Genomic DNA, 14,195 nt, shown 5'->3' on the forward strand with positions numbered 1-14,195 from the left:
GCATGCAAATCTCCCTGTGTAACAGAAACAATTCCATACACTGAGCAAGACCTCGATATCTTTCTACCATTGCTACAACTCTACCGATAAAGTTTCCTTAGTAGATTCGTGGACCTGAAGTCTGTCACTCCTTGCCAAACCACCCGATATACTCCCTCTGCACCCCGATATAACCAACCTGTTCTACAATCGCATCTTTGAGCTTCTGCATGTGTTCTTGAGTACACACACTACCCTATGAACGCGACACTGCGACGCGACTGGACAAGAGCTAGACCGTACAGAACGATTGACAGTCTGCTGCATGACGCTGGCCCAGCCGTGCAATTCCTCTATGATATCAACCTTAATGCATGCGACCATACTCTGTGTTGAATGTATGCAAATCATCCTTGAAATCCCGTACAAACACGAATACAGAGGTAGCCACGTATGCGATGAAGGTTGTAATCAAAAATGGAAGAATACGTCTCAAAATCTGCAGTGAGCAAATCAAGATCTTCGAGACGATACTCAGGACCTTGAAGACTGTCTTGATGGTGACGAATAGGAAGTACAAGATGGTGCAGACAAGAGAGAACAAGGGTTCGAAAGGTAGGCGTTTGAGGTAGAGGCAGGTGTTAAGGATCAAGAGGAAAAGACAGATAAAGCCAATACTGATGATGGAAAGTGACAATTCAAGTCCGTCAAGTAGGGCGGAGTGCGTTGTGGCAAGGGAGCGACCATTTTGCTTGCTAGGCACGGATGCTGTATTGCTGGGCGAGGATTGCAAACTTCGAGCGAGCTCCTGATTTTCAGACTCGCTGTTGTCGGAGCTCATGGGAATTGCGTGCATTTTGCTCAGTCTGCGATGGGGTAAATGTTGTAGTCTTGTAAATATCCTAGGACTGAGATTGGAATCTGGGCTGCGATGGTGGTTGTGTCTGTTGGAGAAAACAGTAGCGGCGAGGCGACTTTTGTCGATGTAATCGCACTCTTGCGAACAAAGCACAACAGAGACAGCGCAAGTTGGAACGCAAGATGAAAGACAACCCAATTCAGCCACGCAAGAACACTCGATGCAATGTTCATGTCTTGAATTGTGTCTAAAACGTCTTTGCTAGGATCAACGCTGAGACAACCTTTCACCCTGAGGATGTTTGAAAGCAGTGACACTCTAGTGCTGGACCAGAGACGAACATTCTCACTCAACCTCTTTCCATCTCGCCTCAAGATATGCAACTCTCGCAAAATCTCCTCCTCCTTGACTCGCGACGTTCCGAGCCTGCTGTGCATACGCAGCACCCTCAACACCCCAAGGTGTAGCATACCCGTACCCAACACTCGAATTTCCATACGTTGTCTTATACGTAGGAGTCGGTCCATAATGTATACCATTCGCAGCAGCAGCACTCATATTCAAATTATTGTAGAAAGTGCTGTTCGCATTCAATCTCTGCTGCTGGAAGAGGCGCATTTGCGCTGCAGCGAGGAGTTGTTCCATCACTGGGACTGTTTCGATGAAGACTTGGGTGCGGTGTTCGCGGTAGGATATGAAGTTTGCAAGAGCGGTTTCGTCGGGGAGGTAGTTGCCATTCGCATCTCTTGAGCTTTGTGCAGCGGCTGCGTTCTGGACAGCTCGCCAGCGTGTACGCATGTTTGCAGAGTATAGCTCGCAGAGATGCTTGCTTGGAGTGGTCTCATGGTTGAAGTAGTGGGATAGTGGTTGGTCACGTAGAACATCTTCGTAGCAGGCTGGACATACACTCATGGGGTCGCCTCTCAGACCTATACGCCAGAACTGAGCGACTTGCTGCTTCACTCCCATGCATGGTGATACAGAAGACATTTGTCTGGCGTGGGACAGAAACTGCTCCCTATCTGGTGTCTCAAGCGCAATATCATAGCGCAAAACTGTCTTTGCAAAGTTTGGAGCTGCTGCACAGAAGTCGCACATCTTGATCGTGCCCTTAGGACAAGTCTTCTGAGGCTGGAAGTATGGTTGCATCCCGAAAGCACAGACAAAGCCGCTATAGCATGTTGGGCAGATGTCAAAGTTGTCGCAGCCTCCTTTGAGAGTGTACCATTGTACATCGGTCATGCCGGCGGCCTTACACAGAGGCGTCTTCATCTGCACTTTACAGGTATTCCAGAAGATGTCGTGTCTCTCATATCCTAGTGCTGCTCCGTATGCCACTTTCAATGCAGGAATTGCAAGATCGCAGATGAGTTGTGTTTCCTTGCTTTCTTTTGGGAGTAGCTTCGGTTTGTATGCCTTGTCGAACGCAGTTAAGGCCATCAAGTCCAAGTTACATGTTTCGCACAGCACGAGGCCAACTTTTCCAGAAGTTAATCCGTACCATTCCCGGCTGTTCGAGCTGACCGTGTTAAATCCTGCGCAAGGCGGCTTGCTCAAGCGAGAATTCGCTGCAGCAACAAACTTGGACCAATCGTCAACTTTTGAGTATTCAGCAAATGCTCTCATCAGGTATGGGACTGCGATATCACAAGCCCAGGTCTGGTCCTGCGTCGGTATATGGTCGTGAAGATTGAATCGTCTTTCGAAGTTCGAGCAAACGATGAATGCATTGTAGCAAGCCTCGCACGCGACAAATCCAGGGATAGCATCATTTTTTGCTTGATACCATTTCATCCCCACCAAAGCTGCTCCGGAAACACCTGCCATACCACGGCAATTGGGCATCTTTGCTCTGGCCTCCATATAGCTCTTCGCTGTTTGAAGATCCTGCGTGGAGATGGCTCCTGGCCAGAGTTGGTCGGTTATGCGTGTGACACCAAACATGCAGCGAGCGCTATCTGTCAGACCTGGCTCTAGTTTCCCAGAAAAGTCCAGCTCGAAGATGCTATCGCGGATGTGAAATTCGAAGCACCTACTACAAACGGAAAACCCGGGGGCGTCGATATGTCTGAACCAGAATGCGTCATGGAGCAAATCCTCACCACTTGGACAGCCCCTGCCTACATAGTAGTTTCTCTTCTGATCTGCAGGGAGACAAGATGGCGGCGACGATGTTGTGAAGAAGTTACCGCTTGATGAGGGAGCCAGATGAGGGGGATGTTCGACTCCTGAGTAAGTCTTGTACGGTGGGGGTTTTCTAGGACTGGTCTGCTCTGGGAGATGTCCACACGTATTTCGTGTGCCTTCTCGTGACGCTGAATCATTATTTGTAAATAGATCCTTGAACTTCCGACCAAGGTCTTGCAGCGGGTCTACGTGGCTGGAATGAGAGGCATTGTGGGCAGAACCATGGGATGGCTTTCGAGGTGGCAGTGGGGGTGCTTGATCGGATCCTGACTGAGAGGAGAGGTTTCGTCGGGGCGGTAATGGAGGTCTACTCATGATGGGCTGTGATAGCAACTGATGAGTCACGCTTCAGAATGGTTTTCTTATCGGAAGGTAGGAAGAGCGACAAGTGTGATGTTGAGTCCGATGAGGGATGTTTGCGGAAAACGACAGAGAAGGTAATACAGCTGACTTCGCACGACAGAGGAGACCATGATCGGTATATGGTCTGACTCGGTCGGCAAGGTGAGCCTCAGGTCATCCTGAAACCAGACGGGGACTTCGGGAAGGAGCGCCAAGCATCCTTGGACCGCCATGCTAATCTATACAGGTGCAAAGAAGGCGACAAAGGATGTAGGAGAAGCTGGGTCTCTTGTATGACCGTTGGTGGGGTTCGTATCGCATCGGCGACTCCGAGAAGGCCAAGCATGATCGACAGTCAAGCATGTGCAAGTCGCAATGTGATTGAACGACATTAATATTCATAAGGCATTTATACATAAGCTAGTCATCATCGAGGTCATCATCCCACCCAAGAGCTGCATAGATATCATCTGATTGATCCTTCGCTACAGGTTCCTCGACTGTGCGCTGTTCAGTCGGTCCTGGAAGGCTCCCAAGGTGGTGCTTCAACATGGCCGAAGCAGGCACTTTCTGCGGAGTTGCTGCAACAATCTCCTTGGCTCTGCCCTTCCCGAAGTTCAAAGGCGGTGTTGGCTTGCTCGGGGTGATGCTGAACCTGGGTCGTTGTGGCTTCGACGGCGTCTTCAACAGGGTCGGACTTTCCCGCAAGGGCGAAGAATCTCCTCTGTCTTGACCAAGGTAAGGTAGTCGTTCTTCCTCATCGGGCGAAGCTCCTGGTAGCGATGCAAACCCAACGCGTGGTTTCGAAGGAGTCTCCGCAAGTGCGTTCTTGTGCCGTGGTCGACTGTCGGTGGCAGGGATGGCGTCCTCATCATCCGACGCCTCATTGACAGGAGAGAAATGCGCAAAGGACAAAGACTGCTGCTTGATGTTGGAGGAGGGTATCAAAGAAGGACCTGAGGAGGGCACAGAGGGGCGAACGAACGACGGGCCCGGTATGTGATGTGGCGTTGCAGTAATAGCAGAGGTCTTGTGGCCATTCTTCGGAGTTGCAGCGACTTGAGCGGTCGAGCTTGTACGCTTGGACAGTGGCGGTCTTGCTCTTCCTTCGGCCATGCGCTTGCGTTGTTCGAGGGCATCCACGAATTCGCCAGAAACGGTAGCACGGCTCGGCCTCTTCAAGGTGGAGATAGCATCCTTGAGCTTTTGCTCAACCTCTTGTCGCTTCTTTGCTTTTGCTTCGTTCGCAGCAGCGATTGCACCAAAGTCGACTTCTCGTTGACGCAAGCGATGCTTTTCCAATACCTCGTTCTTGCGGGCCAGAGCTGGCTGACTGTCGCGTCGAACTGGAACCGAGGACAAGGAGATGTCGGGAGTCTCGCGCTTTATTGGGACGACTTGCGAATCGGTGGCTGATCGACTGAACGAGCGAGGTGTTTTAGCGGGCTGAGGGAAGCTTTCGGTGGCGACACGAGCAAGGGAGCGACGAGGTTTCTTGTCGGATGTTGTCTTGATGTCGGCCTCGGAGGGCTTGCGACTGTGCTTGGGCCTGGATGTGGTGGAAGTGCCTGGTCCTCCCAGCTTCTTGTTGACAAAAGTGGCATGTTCGTGCGTACGAGACATGTAGAAGGGGATGATGACCTCAACACAGAAGCTGTGCAGTTGATTGGCGCCGTCCTTGGCTGAATTCTTGGGTTTCGGAGCATCGCCAAGCAGGTCGGCAGTATGAAGGGAATGCCAGATACAGAGTTTGTCGACCAGCAATTCCAAGCTCAGCATGGTGGAGTCACCCTTCTTGCTCTTCGTTTGTGATTCCTTCTCTTGCAGTGTCTTGAACTCGGGAAGAGCCTCCAGACTCAGAATCTCCAGCAGCAGGACGACCTGCATGAATGCCTCACGCGTGCGGAGTTGTGGTGCCCTTCTTTTGAGCGACTGCTCGGCCGTCTCGTTCGAAGGTGTGGAAGCGTCGTCCTGGTACCACCATTTGGCAAAGGAATCTGCCTCTTCTGGAAGCAGACCAGACTTGTCGGGCTTCAGCTTTCTCTTGCGTTTCTTCTTCTTGGCGGCATTGGGCGTGTGGTCTTGATCATGTTGCGAAGGCAAGTCCTTTAGAAGCTCGGGCAGCTTATCGCGGTACTTCTTGTCGGATGTCGAGGAAGAGTGGATCAGGTTGCGCAAGAAGGTGACGAGGTCAGGAAGGGTTGCGCCATCGATCTGGGCGGCAACGAAGGCGGCCCGCAAGCGTGACAGTGGACCTTTTGTGAAGAATGCGAGAGGCGTCTTGGAGAGGTAAAGCGTGTCCAGGTACTGCGAGATGAAGCGGCTGAGCAGGTCGTCCACAGTCCCGCATGCTTCTTCTGCGACAAGAGGCTGGTCGACGGCTAGCGGTACGAGGTCCGGCTCTGGCAAGGGTGGTTTCCGAACAGTTTGCGAATCGAGTCGGCAGAGCAACAAGCGTGGAGCTTTGCGTGAAGTCGGTGGTTGAGTCAGTGGTATGTCGAGTGAGAAAGCCTGCCACCAAGACGCGTGTGACGTGTGGACTGGCGTGTCTGTCGGCGATGGTGTTGGCTTGGGTGTGGCCGATGCGAGGTCGTTCAGGTCGGTTGGACTCAGCCATGCAGCCAACTTGCACAGTGCGTATCTCTTCTCTCCGACTCTTTCTACTGCATACAGAGCACGGGTTGGTTGTGCTTCTTGACGCGCGATGAGGACAAGGGGACCGGACGGAGCGTCATGATTGAGTTGTGGGAGACGGGCGGAGAAGAGGCGTGGAGGAGATTCGGAGTTGTCGATGTAGCTCAAGGGTAGAGCAGCGCGAGGGAGGGTGGAAAGAATGCGGAAGGATAGCGGCTTGTCATTGTCGACAGACTGCGGCGTGTTCAGCAAGTCGAACAAACATTAGCTAGCCAGCAAGACATACTCTGACGATAAAGGCTTGAGGTAGGGATGTTCGGGGGTTTGCTGTCGGAAGAGATGAATGGGCAAGAGGTGGCAGGCAACTCTCGGAGAAGGACTTTTGCAAGGGATTGGCGGCTCTTGGTGGAAGCTTCGTCGACTGAGATGGCGCTGATGGCCGAGGGTCGGGGATGTCGCGCTTGCGCTTCCTGGAAAGAAGATTGCCGGCGAGGGTGTTGACGAGAGCGGTGGTAGAGATGTCGGATTTCATACGCGAAGAATAGACGGTATCGTTAAGAATTGACATGGCATGCACATGTTGCAGATGAGAAAGAGAATGAGAAAGTCGGGCGTCATCCAAAACACTGCGCCGCTTGACTTTCGCGTGTCGTTCATTTGTTTTCGCGACGCGACCGGCAACGGTCAACCCAAGCTTTGTGAGCACAGACCGCCGCTTCTCGGTCTCTCCCGCATCTTCACCTCCGTCACTCGTTTTCTTCTCAAAGACTCTTTCCACAATATCTGCTCGATAGCGTCTTGTACATCTGCCCACTCTCAGCCACGCTGGTATACGAGCGAAAGCCAAGATAGGATCCAAAACGTGTCAAGGTAAGGACGTAGATGTTGCGGCAGTCGGGCGATTGTTGTGACTGCCCATCCTGGTATCGGTTTCCCCGCGTTTTCCTCCAACGTCATGATGGTCCATTTCTCGAGCCGCTCTTGACCTTGTCGAGCATCTGATTTCAGTCGACTCCTCTCTCTAGCATTTCCTACGATACTTTCTTCCTCGCTTCGTATGTTTCTCGAAGACTATCTCGACCTCACTTCCGCAGATCACACTCACCAGCCGATCTCTCCAGCTTCGATATAGCATTCGAATCCCGCCGCAGCTCCTCCGCCTCCAAGACTCGATCGCATACCTGAACACCACGAACGACCCATCATAGGTTCCTTAAGCATCGACATGGACATTAGCAACCTTCCCAAACTGCTCCAACTCCCACTCGAGCTCCGTCAACAGATTTACTCATACCTATGTCCGCCGTCGCCAATCTCGAACCCCATTCCTACCGTCGGCATTACCTGTGTATCCCACCGCCCACCGCCAATTTCTTTCCTCCTCAGCTCGCATGCTATAAACTCGGAAGTTCAAGACTATTATCACTCCCTCGCGAGCTGGAAACTCATCGCCTCACACGCCTTCAACTTCTACCGCATCGATCCCACCTTGTCAAATCTCGCTAGCTCAAGACTACTGAGGCGCTTGCAAAAGGTGGAATTGGTCTTTTGGTTCGACGGAAGTCTGCTCAAGAGTTATCCAAGTCTCAAGCAGAGGACATATTGCGACGAGATCAAGAAAAGAGCGACGAGAGCCTGCGAGATTCTGGCTACAGCCAAGCAACTGAAAGTCGTCCAGGTGAGTTGGGTCGACACTGTTACTGACACAGATGTGGAAGAGAAGTTGCCCGTCTTGGAGTCGTTGAGCAAGTTGGATAAAACAGTGCGCTTTGAGATTGGTTGTTTGGAGTGGAGTAATGCCCAGGCTTCTCAGGAAAAGGACTTGTTCGAGACGAAGGTCAGGGCTCACATCGATGCCGTTCATCTGGCCGCTCCTTCTTGACTTTGCTGTCTATGTGTTGTATCTTTACATACGAAGGCTGTTTATGATTCACGATTTGAGAGCCCTCGTTGGTAGTACCCACTGCTCTTCTCTTTTACACCGCAAGGCTGACTCTGTGTCTACCCTGAGTCACACGATGCTGTCCTGCCCATCATGTCGAAGTCATGTCACTTCGTGGAGCATTCAACCGCTCGGATTGCCCAATTCGGCAATCCCAGCACCCCGCAATCCCCACCATGCACCCCGCTCTTCTCTCCCGATGCTCACTTTCTGATGTCTTCCCCTCTGTACCTTCCGGACACTGAAACAGGCAAAAGGATCAAAGGCTTCGTGTCAGAAGCTACAAAAAGGTGAGGTCTAGCTACGTAAGCAGGTGACCATTCTTTTCTTCTTCACTTTCTGCCTTCTACTCATCATCCCACCACTTCTGCGAATAATATCCTGCAATCGAGACATACAGAAACAACAATGGCAACGAAACACTTTTTTCCTTCCACAGACCACCTCGTCGTCCGCGGTCTCGAATCCCTCGTAGCCAAAAACCCACACCTCTCCCTCGATCCCGCGAACAAAGTCGTCTTTCTACCCTCCCACTCTTCCCAAAAGGTCTCTGTGATATCCGGCGGCGGCGCAGGTCACGAACCAGCATGGTGCGGCTATGTAGGTTCTGGCCTGCTTTCCGCCGCAGTCTCTGGCGAGGTCTTTGCTTCACCGAGCACGAAACAGATCATGGCTGCTGTGGAAAAGGTGCCGAGTGACAAGGGTGTTATTCTGTGTATAACGAATTACACGGGAGACAATCTGCACTTTGGTTTAGCGCGGGAGAAGGTGGCGGGTTCAGGCAGGAAAGTGGGTATGTTGAGGATGACGGATGATGTTGGATTAGGAAGGGAAAAGACGAGAAAACTGGGTAGGAGAGGATTGGCCGGGAATATGTTTGGTAAGTCCGCCTATCTTCTTCGACAGAAAGAAAATGATATGAGAACTGGATGCTGATATGAAGTGTGTGAATGCAGTCCTGAAACTCTGCGGTGCTGCTGCAGAAGAGGACTATGATTTTGATACTTGCTTCGCGATTGGCGAGAGTGTGAATGGGCATTGTGTTACTATTGGGTCGTCGTTGGATTATTGTCATATCCCTGGACGCACGCATCACGAATCTCTACCTGCAAACACACTTTCTGTCGCTCAAGGCATTCACAATGAAGCGGTGAGTCGATCATGACTTGTTCAAAGATTGATGCTGATGCAAAGTCAGGGCCTTCACGAGAAGGAAATCCCTCCACCCGACGAGCTGATCCAGGAATTGTTACGCTACCTGCTGGACGAGAACGACAAAGATCGCGCCTTCGTCAAGTTCACACCAGAGGACGAGGTAGCCCTGCTCATCAACAACTTCGGCGGCCTGTCCAATCTTGAACTCGAAGCCTTGACATCATTGACAATCAGCCACCTCAAGTCCGACTGGAACATATCGCCAAGCAGAGTGTATGCACAACCATTCGAGACATCGCTCAATGCTCCAGGCTTCAGCATCTCATTGCTGAACATCAGCGGCGTGGCCAGAGAAACGAAGATGGAGGAAGACACATTGTATGCGTTGCTGGACAGAGACACGAATGCACCTGCTTGGCCGAAGGACTCGTACGGTCAAGTTAGAGTTGACAGCCCGACACAGACACGAGCTTCGCTTGCACACCACGAGACCGTTTCTTCCGGACCCAAGCTTGATGTAGCCACTCTCGAAGGAGCACTCAGAAGTGCATGCGAAGCAGCAGTGGCAGCCGAGCCCGACATTACAAAATGGGACATCGTCATGGGCGACGGCGATTGCGGAGAAGCAGTCGAGGGCATGTGCAAGGGCGTCCTCTCACAACTCTCGTCGGGTTTGGTCTCGCGACACAACGGCGCGTTGTTGCCAATTCTGGACGAGATCGAAAGCGGTATTGAGGAGATTGGAGGAACCCTCGGTGCCATTATCAGCATCCTGCTCGCTTCTTGGACTTCAGACCTCAAGAATACGTATCGAGCCAACTCTTCTCTCAAGTTCGACGAGCATGTTGCTGGACGTAGTGCTGGACAAGCGCTGAAGAACTTGCAGACGTACACACCGGCGCGTGTGGGCGGGCGAACAGTCATGGATACACTGATCCCCTTTTGCGAGACTTTGTCGGAACAGGGCGATTTGAAGGCGGCAGTGACGGAAGCGGTCAAGGGTGCGGACAAGACTGAGGGTATGCCTGCAGTCTACGGTAGGGCGACGTACGTTGGCGACAAGATCAGCGAGAAGGATGTACCGAGAGATCCCGGAGCGTATGCGGCTTCGGTCTTTTTGCAAGGACTCTGGGACGGACTGAAGGACAAGCTGTGATTGTGAATCAATAGTATTGAGTGTAGCGTATGAACAGTCTTCCGTCTCTTCTCTTCTTTGTTGTGTTATGCGCATTGCAGCCCTGGGTATCCGTGTTGTTCTTCCTACTCTTACAAGCCGCCGCCGCCTTGAGGTGATCTTGCCTTCTCTTACTTCTGCCCTCGCTCTGGGCCCTTCTTTGTAGCATCATCCATCTTTGACTGACCAGCAGCAGCGGCAGCACTTGCGGCGAGTGCTTCGGGAGTGTTGTCGTAACCAAGATTCTTCATCTCGTCGGGCGCCATCAGGTTGTTGTCCATTCGGCATTGTAGATAGCTCTTGCTCAGCATGCGGCATTCGTCGTCGTTCATTCCGCGATGGGCGCGCAAACAGCGGAGGTATGACTTCATGATGTGTTGACACTCGGCATCGTGGTCAAGAGGGAAGGATCCGCGCTCGGGTCTGTTGCGCTGTCAGCGGAGGCGAAGACGATGGCGCATGGCTTGAAGACGTACGGTGTGGGCTTTGCGATGACTTGGCGACCGCCGGGACCGCCGAATGTTGACATGATTGCGATATGTCGAGACGTGTTTGGGAGTGAAAGTTGGTGAAGGCGAAATGGCGCTGCCGACGCTTTGGACTTTCGGCGTCTCGGAAGCCTCAGACAGGGTGAGGACTTTGACCTGGTTTTGACATGGTTTGATCTTTAGTCTCTCCACCAATCTTTGTTCTGACAAGCACCCGAGTCTGTGACATGATAACTTGGACATTTTCCTTCTGTTTCAATCATTTGGAATGCCATGGCAGCTCTGGTGACTGTTGGCAGTGTTCATCCAAGCGTCTGCCGTTCTTCTCGACCATTTTATCGGAGTCAAGCTGGCAACTTTCAGTCTTGGTAAAGACACATCAAATATTTTAACACTCTTGCATGAGCTTCCTCTAGAGCTTCCTCGATCGACGCTAGGACAAACTTTCCTGCTCTTCCGAGAGATGATATCCCAATTGTTGTGCAGTACAATCCTCAAGCGATGGCAGTAACAGGCTTCACCCAGCGTCGGCTATCTGTCGGCTACCACCTCCGCACCCTTTTCCGCTACCAGTCTCTTTCTTCTCGTCCACCACATCACGCGGCACTCACTCTATACAATATTTGGAAGACAGATCGGATCCTGCCTAGCGTAATAGAGCGTTGCTATGTTATGCATCTTTGAAAAATGAGGCCCTCATCGGCTTCGCCAAATAGCCTCGGCCAAGCGTTCGCTATCTGTCGGCTGTGAGCTCGTGTCGGCCACCATCTCGTATCGGCTATCACTTCTCTATCTTTTCTGCTACCGCCATCGACTTGCTTCTCGCTTTCGCTCAATCGTCACCGCTCATTGCCAGACCTCTCGATACAAGCCATTGAGCTTGTCGGCACTACTGATCAGTACAATGTTGACGGATGCATATCCCTACAATCTGGGCACCTATCATAAGCCCGTGACGACGACAAGCCAGATTTCTCAAGTATGGTTCGATCGTGGTCTGATCTGGACGTATGCTTTCAATCACGAGGAAGCTATCGAGTGTTTCAACCAAGCTATCAAAGCAGACCCGAATTGCGCGTTGGCGTATTGGGGTCTCGCGTATGCTTCTGGCCCGAATTACAACAAACCTTGGGAGTTCTTCGACGAGGACGACTTTGTCAGAACTGTCAAGAAAGCAGACGATGCTGCTGTTGAAGCAAAGCAGCGAGGCAAATCTGCTTCGCCGCTCGAGCAGGCTCTGATCGAGGCGCTACAGTCTCGCTATCCTTCGGATCTCTCTCGCAAGTACAACCAGAACGACTTCAAGTCTTGGAATCAGTCATATGCGGACGCCATGAGAAACGTCTACGAAGAGTTTTGCGATGATCTCGATGTCGCAACCCTTTTCGCAGATGCTCTTATGAATGTCACTCCCTGGGGCCTGTGGGACTTGAAGAGTGGCGAGCCTGCTGCTGACGCACATACCTTGGAAGCAAAGAGTGTCATAGAACGCGCCCTGAAACAATCCGGCTCAGACAAGCACGCTGGACTTTTGCACATGTACATCCATCTGATGGAAATGTCGAGCAATCCTGAAGCAGCTTTACCGAAAGCCAATCTTCTTCGAGGTCTGGTACCGGATGCTGGCCATTTGCATCATATGCCCACTCACCTAGACATTCTTTGCGGTGATTACGAATCTGCCGCTGCTTGGAACCTCGAAGCCATCAAAGCAGATGAGAAGTTCTTGAGTCATGCCGGACCAGTCAGTTTCTACACTCTCTACCGATCGCATGATTATCATTTCCGCATCTACGCCGCAATGTTCGCTGGTCAGTCCAAGACCGCACTCGAGAGTGTGGCAGGTCTTGAAGCATCTCTGCCTGCAGATCTGCTCCGAGTACCTTCGCCTCCGATGGCAGACTGGCTTGAAGGCTTCTTGTCTGTGCGAGTGCACGTTCTTATTCGCTTCGGCTCGTGGGAAGAGCTTCTTGCCCTTGAGCTCCCAGCAGACGATAAGCTTTACTGTGTTACGACAGCTTTCATACGATATGGAAGAGGAATTGCCTTTGCTGCCACCGGGCAAGTCCAGGACGCTAGAGCTGAGATGATCAAGTTCGAAAGTGCGCTAGATAATGTGCCTTCATCACGTATGCTGTTCAACAACCGCTGCATCGACATTCTGCAAGTTGCAAAGACGATGCTCGTTGGGGAAGTCGAGTATCGTGATTGCAATTTTGACCTGGCTTTCGAGCATCTGGAAAGAGCAGTCAAACTCGACGACAATCTGCCTTACGATGAGCCGTGGGGATGGATGCAACCAACCAGACATGCTCTAGGAGCATTGCTACTTGAGCAAGGACATATCGCTCGTGCTGAAAAGGTCTTCAAAGCTGATCTTGGTTTTGACGACACTCTTCCGCGAGCATTACAGCATCCGAACAATGTCTGGTCTCTGCATGGATATCATGAATCTCTTGTCAAATTGGGCTGTGTCAAGGAAGCTGCTGAGGTTGAACCTCAATTGGCGAAGGCTGTCGCAAAGGCAGATGTACCGGTCAGATCCTCCTGCTTTTGTCGCAATGGGGGTGAAGTCCAAGACCGCATCTCGTGATCACCATTGGCAATGACTACAAAGATGACACGGATCGAGACCCGAAAACAACATCTTTCAAACAGACTCCTCCTTGCAATGGTGGCCTAAGGCCTTCTAATGTAATGACCGAAGAAAAGCGTTCCGCATGTTTAAAGTCTAATAATTAGTAGTTACTTTTAGCATGTATATCGGTATAGCGGGGTGCATATAAGAGGATATAGGGATGTAGTTACTAAATTTAGATCCTTCTTTTATTAGCTAGCTATAACTTATGTCGGTTAGCATAAAGAAGGAGCCATTAATACGTAATCCTAAACTAGTAATCTATTATTATTAAGAGGGGATTCTACCTTACTTCTTTATAATAGGAAGTTTCGAGTAGCTAATAATTATCGAATCTAAGTAGAATAGTTTAGCTCTTACTAAGACTAATAGCTTAGCTCTTACTTTCTTAGTAATCTTTATCCTTTAAAGATTATAATCCTTCTAAACTTAATAGTACTACCTTATATTCTATATCTTACTGCCTACATAAATTGACACCTTAGTAAGTTTAGACTAGTTATATAAAGACTATAAGGATAGCATCCTAGCTAGTAATAAGAATAGTAGAAATTTATATCTTAGAGGCTTAAATATGTTAAGCTTCTTTCGTCTTTATCTCGCGACTACTTAATACCTAAATAATTAGAATCATTATAATATATAACACTACCTATTTCCTTAGTCTAGTTACTACTATATCCCTTCTTGCTATTAATTATCTTACGTAAGCTCCTCTAATACTATAAGGATTAACCTACATTAACTCTACTATCTTTCTAGGCGTATCTATCTCTTTTAAGGAGACTATAATATAT

General features: G+C 50.6%; 7 protein-coding genes across 7 annotated transcripts; 3 read left to right on the top strand and 4 right to left on the bottom strand.

Annotated features, from left to right (window-relative positions):
• Positions 1-346: 346 nt before the first annotated feature.
• Positions 347-835, bottom strand: M438DRAFT_339571 (uncharacterized protein; the record flags this gene model as incomplete). Its single annotated transcript, XM_029904231.1, has 1 exon — positions 347-835. One exon carries the CDS (start codon positions 833-835, stop codon positions 347-349), a length of 489 nt encoding a protein of 162 aa, XP_029755988.1.
• Positions 836-1,183: 348 nt separating this feature from the next.
• M438DRAFT_283179 (uncharacterized protein) lies at positions 1,184-3,340 on the bottom strand (the record flags this gene model as incomplete). The annotated part of the gene is made up of 1 exon (XM_029901367.1): positions 1,184-3,340. One exon carries the CDS (start codon positions 3,338-3,340, stop codon positions 1,184-1,186), a length of 2,157 nt encoding a protein of 718 aa, XP_029755989.1.
• Positions 3,341-3,787: 447 nt separating this feature from the next.
• M438DRAFT_283015 (uncharacterized protein) lies at positions 3,788-6,569 on the bottom strand (the record flags this gene model as incomplete). Its single annotated transcript, XM_029901346.1, has 2 exons — positions 3,788-6,235; positions 6,288-6,569. The coding sequence occupies 2 exons, from the start codon at positions 6,567-6,569 to the stop codon at positions 3,788-3,790; spliced, it is 2,730 nt and encodes a 909-aa protein (XP_029755990.1).
• A 449-nt stretch (positions 6,570-7,018) lies between these two features.
• M438DRAFT_142254 (uncharacterized protein) lies at positions 7,019-8,086 on the top strand. Its single transcript, XM_029898906.1, has 2 exons — positions 7,019-7,056; positions 7,123-8,086. Exon 2 carries the CDS (start codon positions 7,227-7,229, stop codon positions 7,881-7,883), a length of 657 nt encoding a protein of 218 aa, XP_029755991.1. The 5' UTR covers positions 7,019-7,056; positions 7,123-7,226; the 3' UTR covers positions 7,884-8,086.
• A 174-nt stretch (positions 8,087-8,260) lies between these two features.
• Positions 8,261-10,254, top strand: M438DRAFT_400391 (Dak1-domain-containing protein; the record flags this gene model as incomplete). The annotated part of the gene is made up of 3 exons (XM_029909469.1): positions 8,261-8,823; positions 8,900-9,093; positions 9,142-10,254. Exons 1-3 carry the CDS (start codon positions 8,352-8,354, stop codon positions 10,252-10,254), a joined length of 1,779 nt encoding a protein of 592 aa, XP_029755992.1. The 5' UTR covers positions 8,261-8,351.
• M438DRAFT_349497 (CHCH domain-containing protein) lies at positions 10,025-10,827 on the bottom strand. Its single transcript, XM_029906408.1, has 2 exons — positions 10,749-10,827; positions 10,025-10,695 (listed from the first exon to the last, which is right to left on the bottom strand). The coding sequence occupies exons 1-2, from the start codon at positions 10,799-10,801 to the stop codon at positions 10,404-10,406; spliced, it is 345 nt and encodes a 114-aa protein (XP_029755993.1). The 5' UTR covers positions 10,802-10,827; the 3' UTR covers positions 10,025-10,403.
• A 547-nt stretch (positions 10,828-11,374) lies between these two features.
• On the top strand, positions 11,375-13,561 carry M438DRAFT_349498 (TPR domain protein). The gene has a single exon (XM_029906409.1). It carries the CDS (start codon positions 11,665-11,667, stop codon positions 13,351-13,353), a length of 1,689 nt encoding a protein of 562 aa, XP_029755994.1. The 5' UTR covers positions 11,375-11,664; the 3' UTR covers positions 13,354-13,561.
• The last annotated feature ends 634 nt before the right edge of the window (positions 13,562-14,195 follow it).

Source organism: Aureobasidium pullulans, assembly GCF_000721785.1.
Source record: "Aureobasidium pullulans EXF-150 unplaced genomic scaffold scaffold_30, whole genome shotgun sequence".
Lineage (NCBI taxonomy): Eukaryota > Fungi > Ascomycota > Dothideomycetes > Dothideales > Saccotheciaceae > Aureobasidium > Aureobasidium pullulans.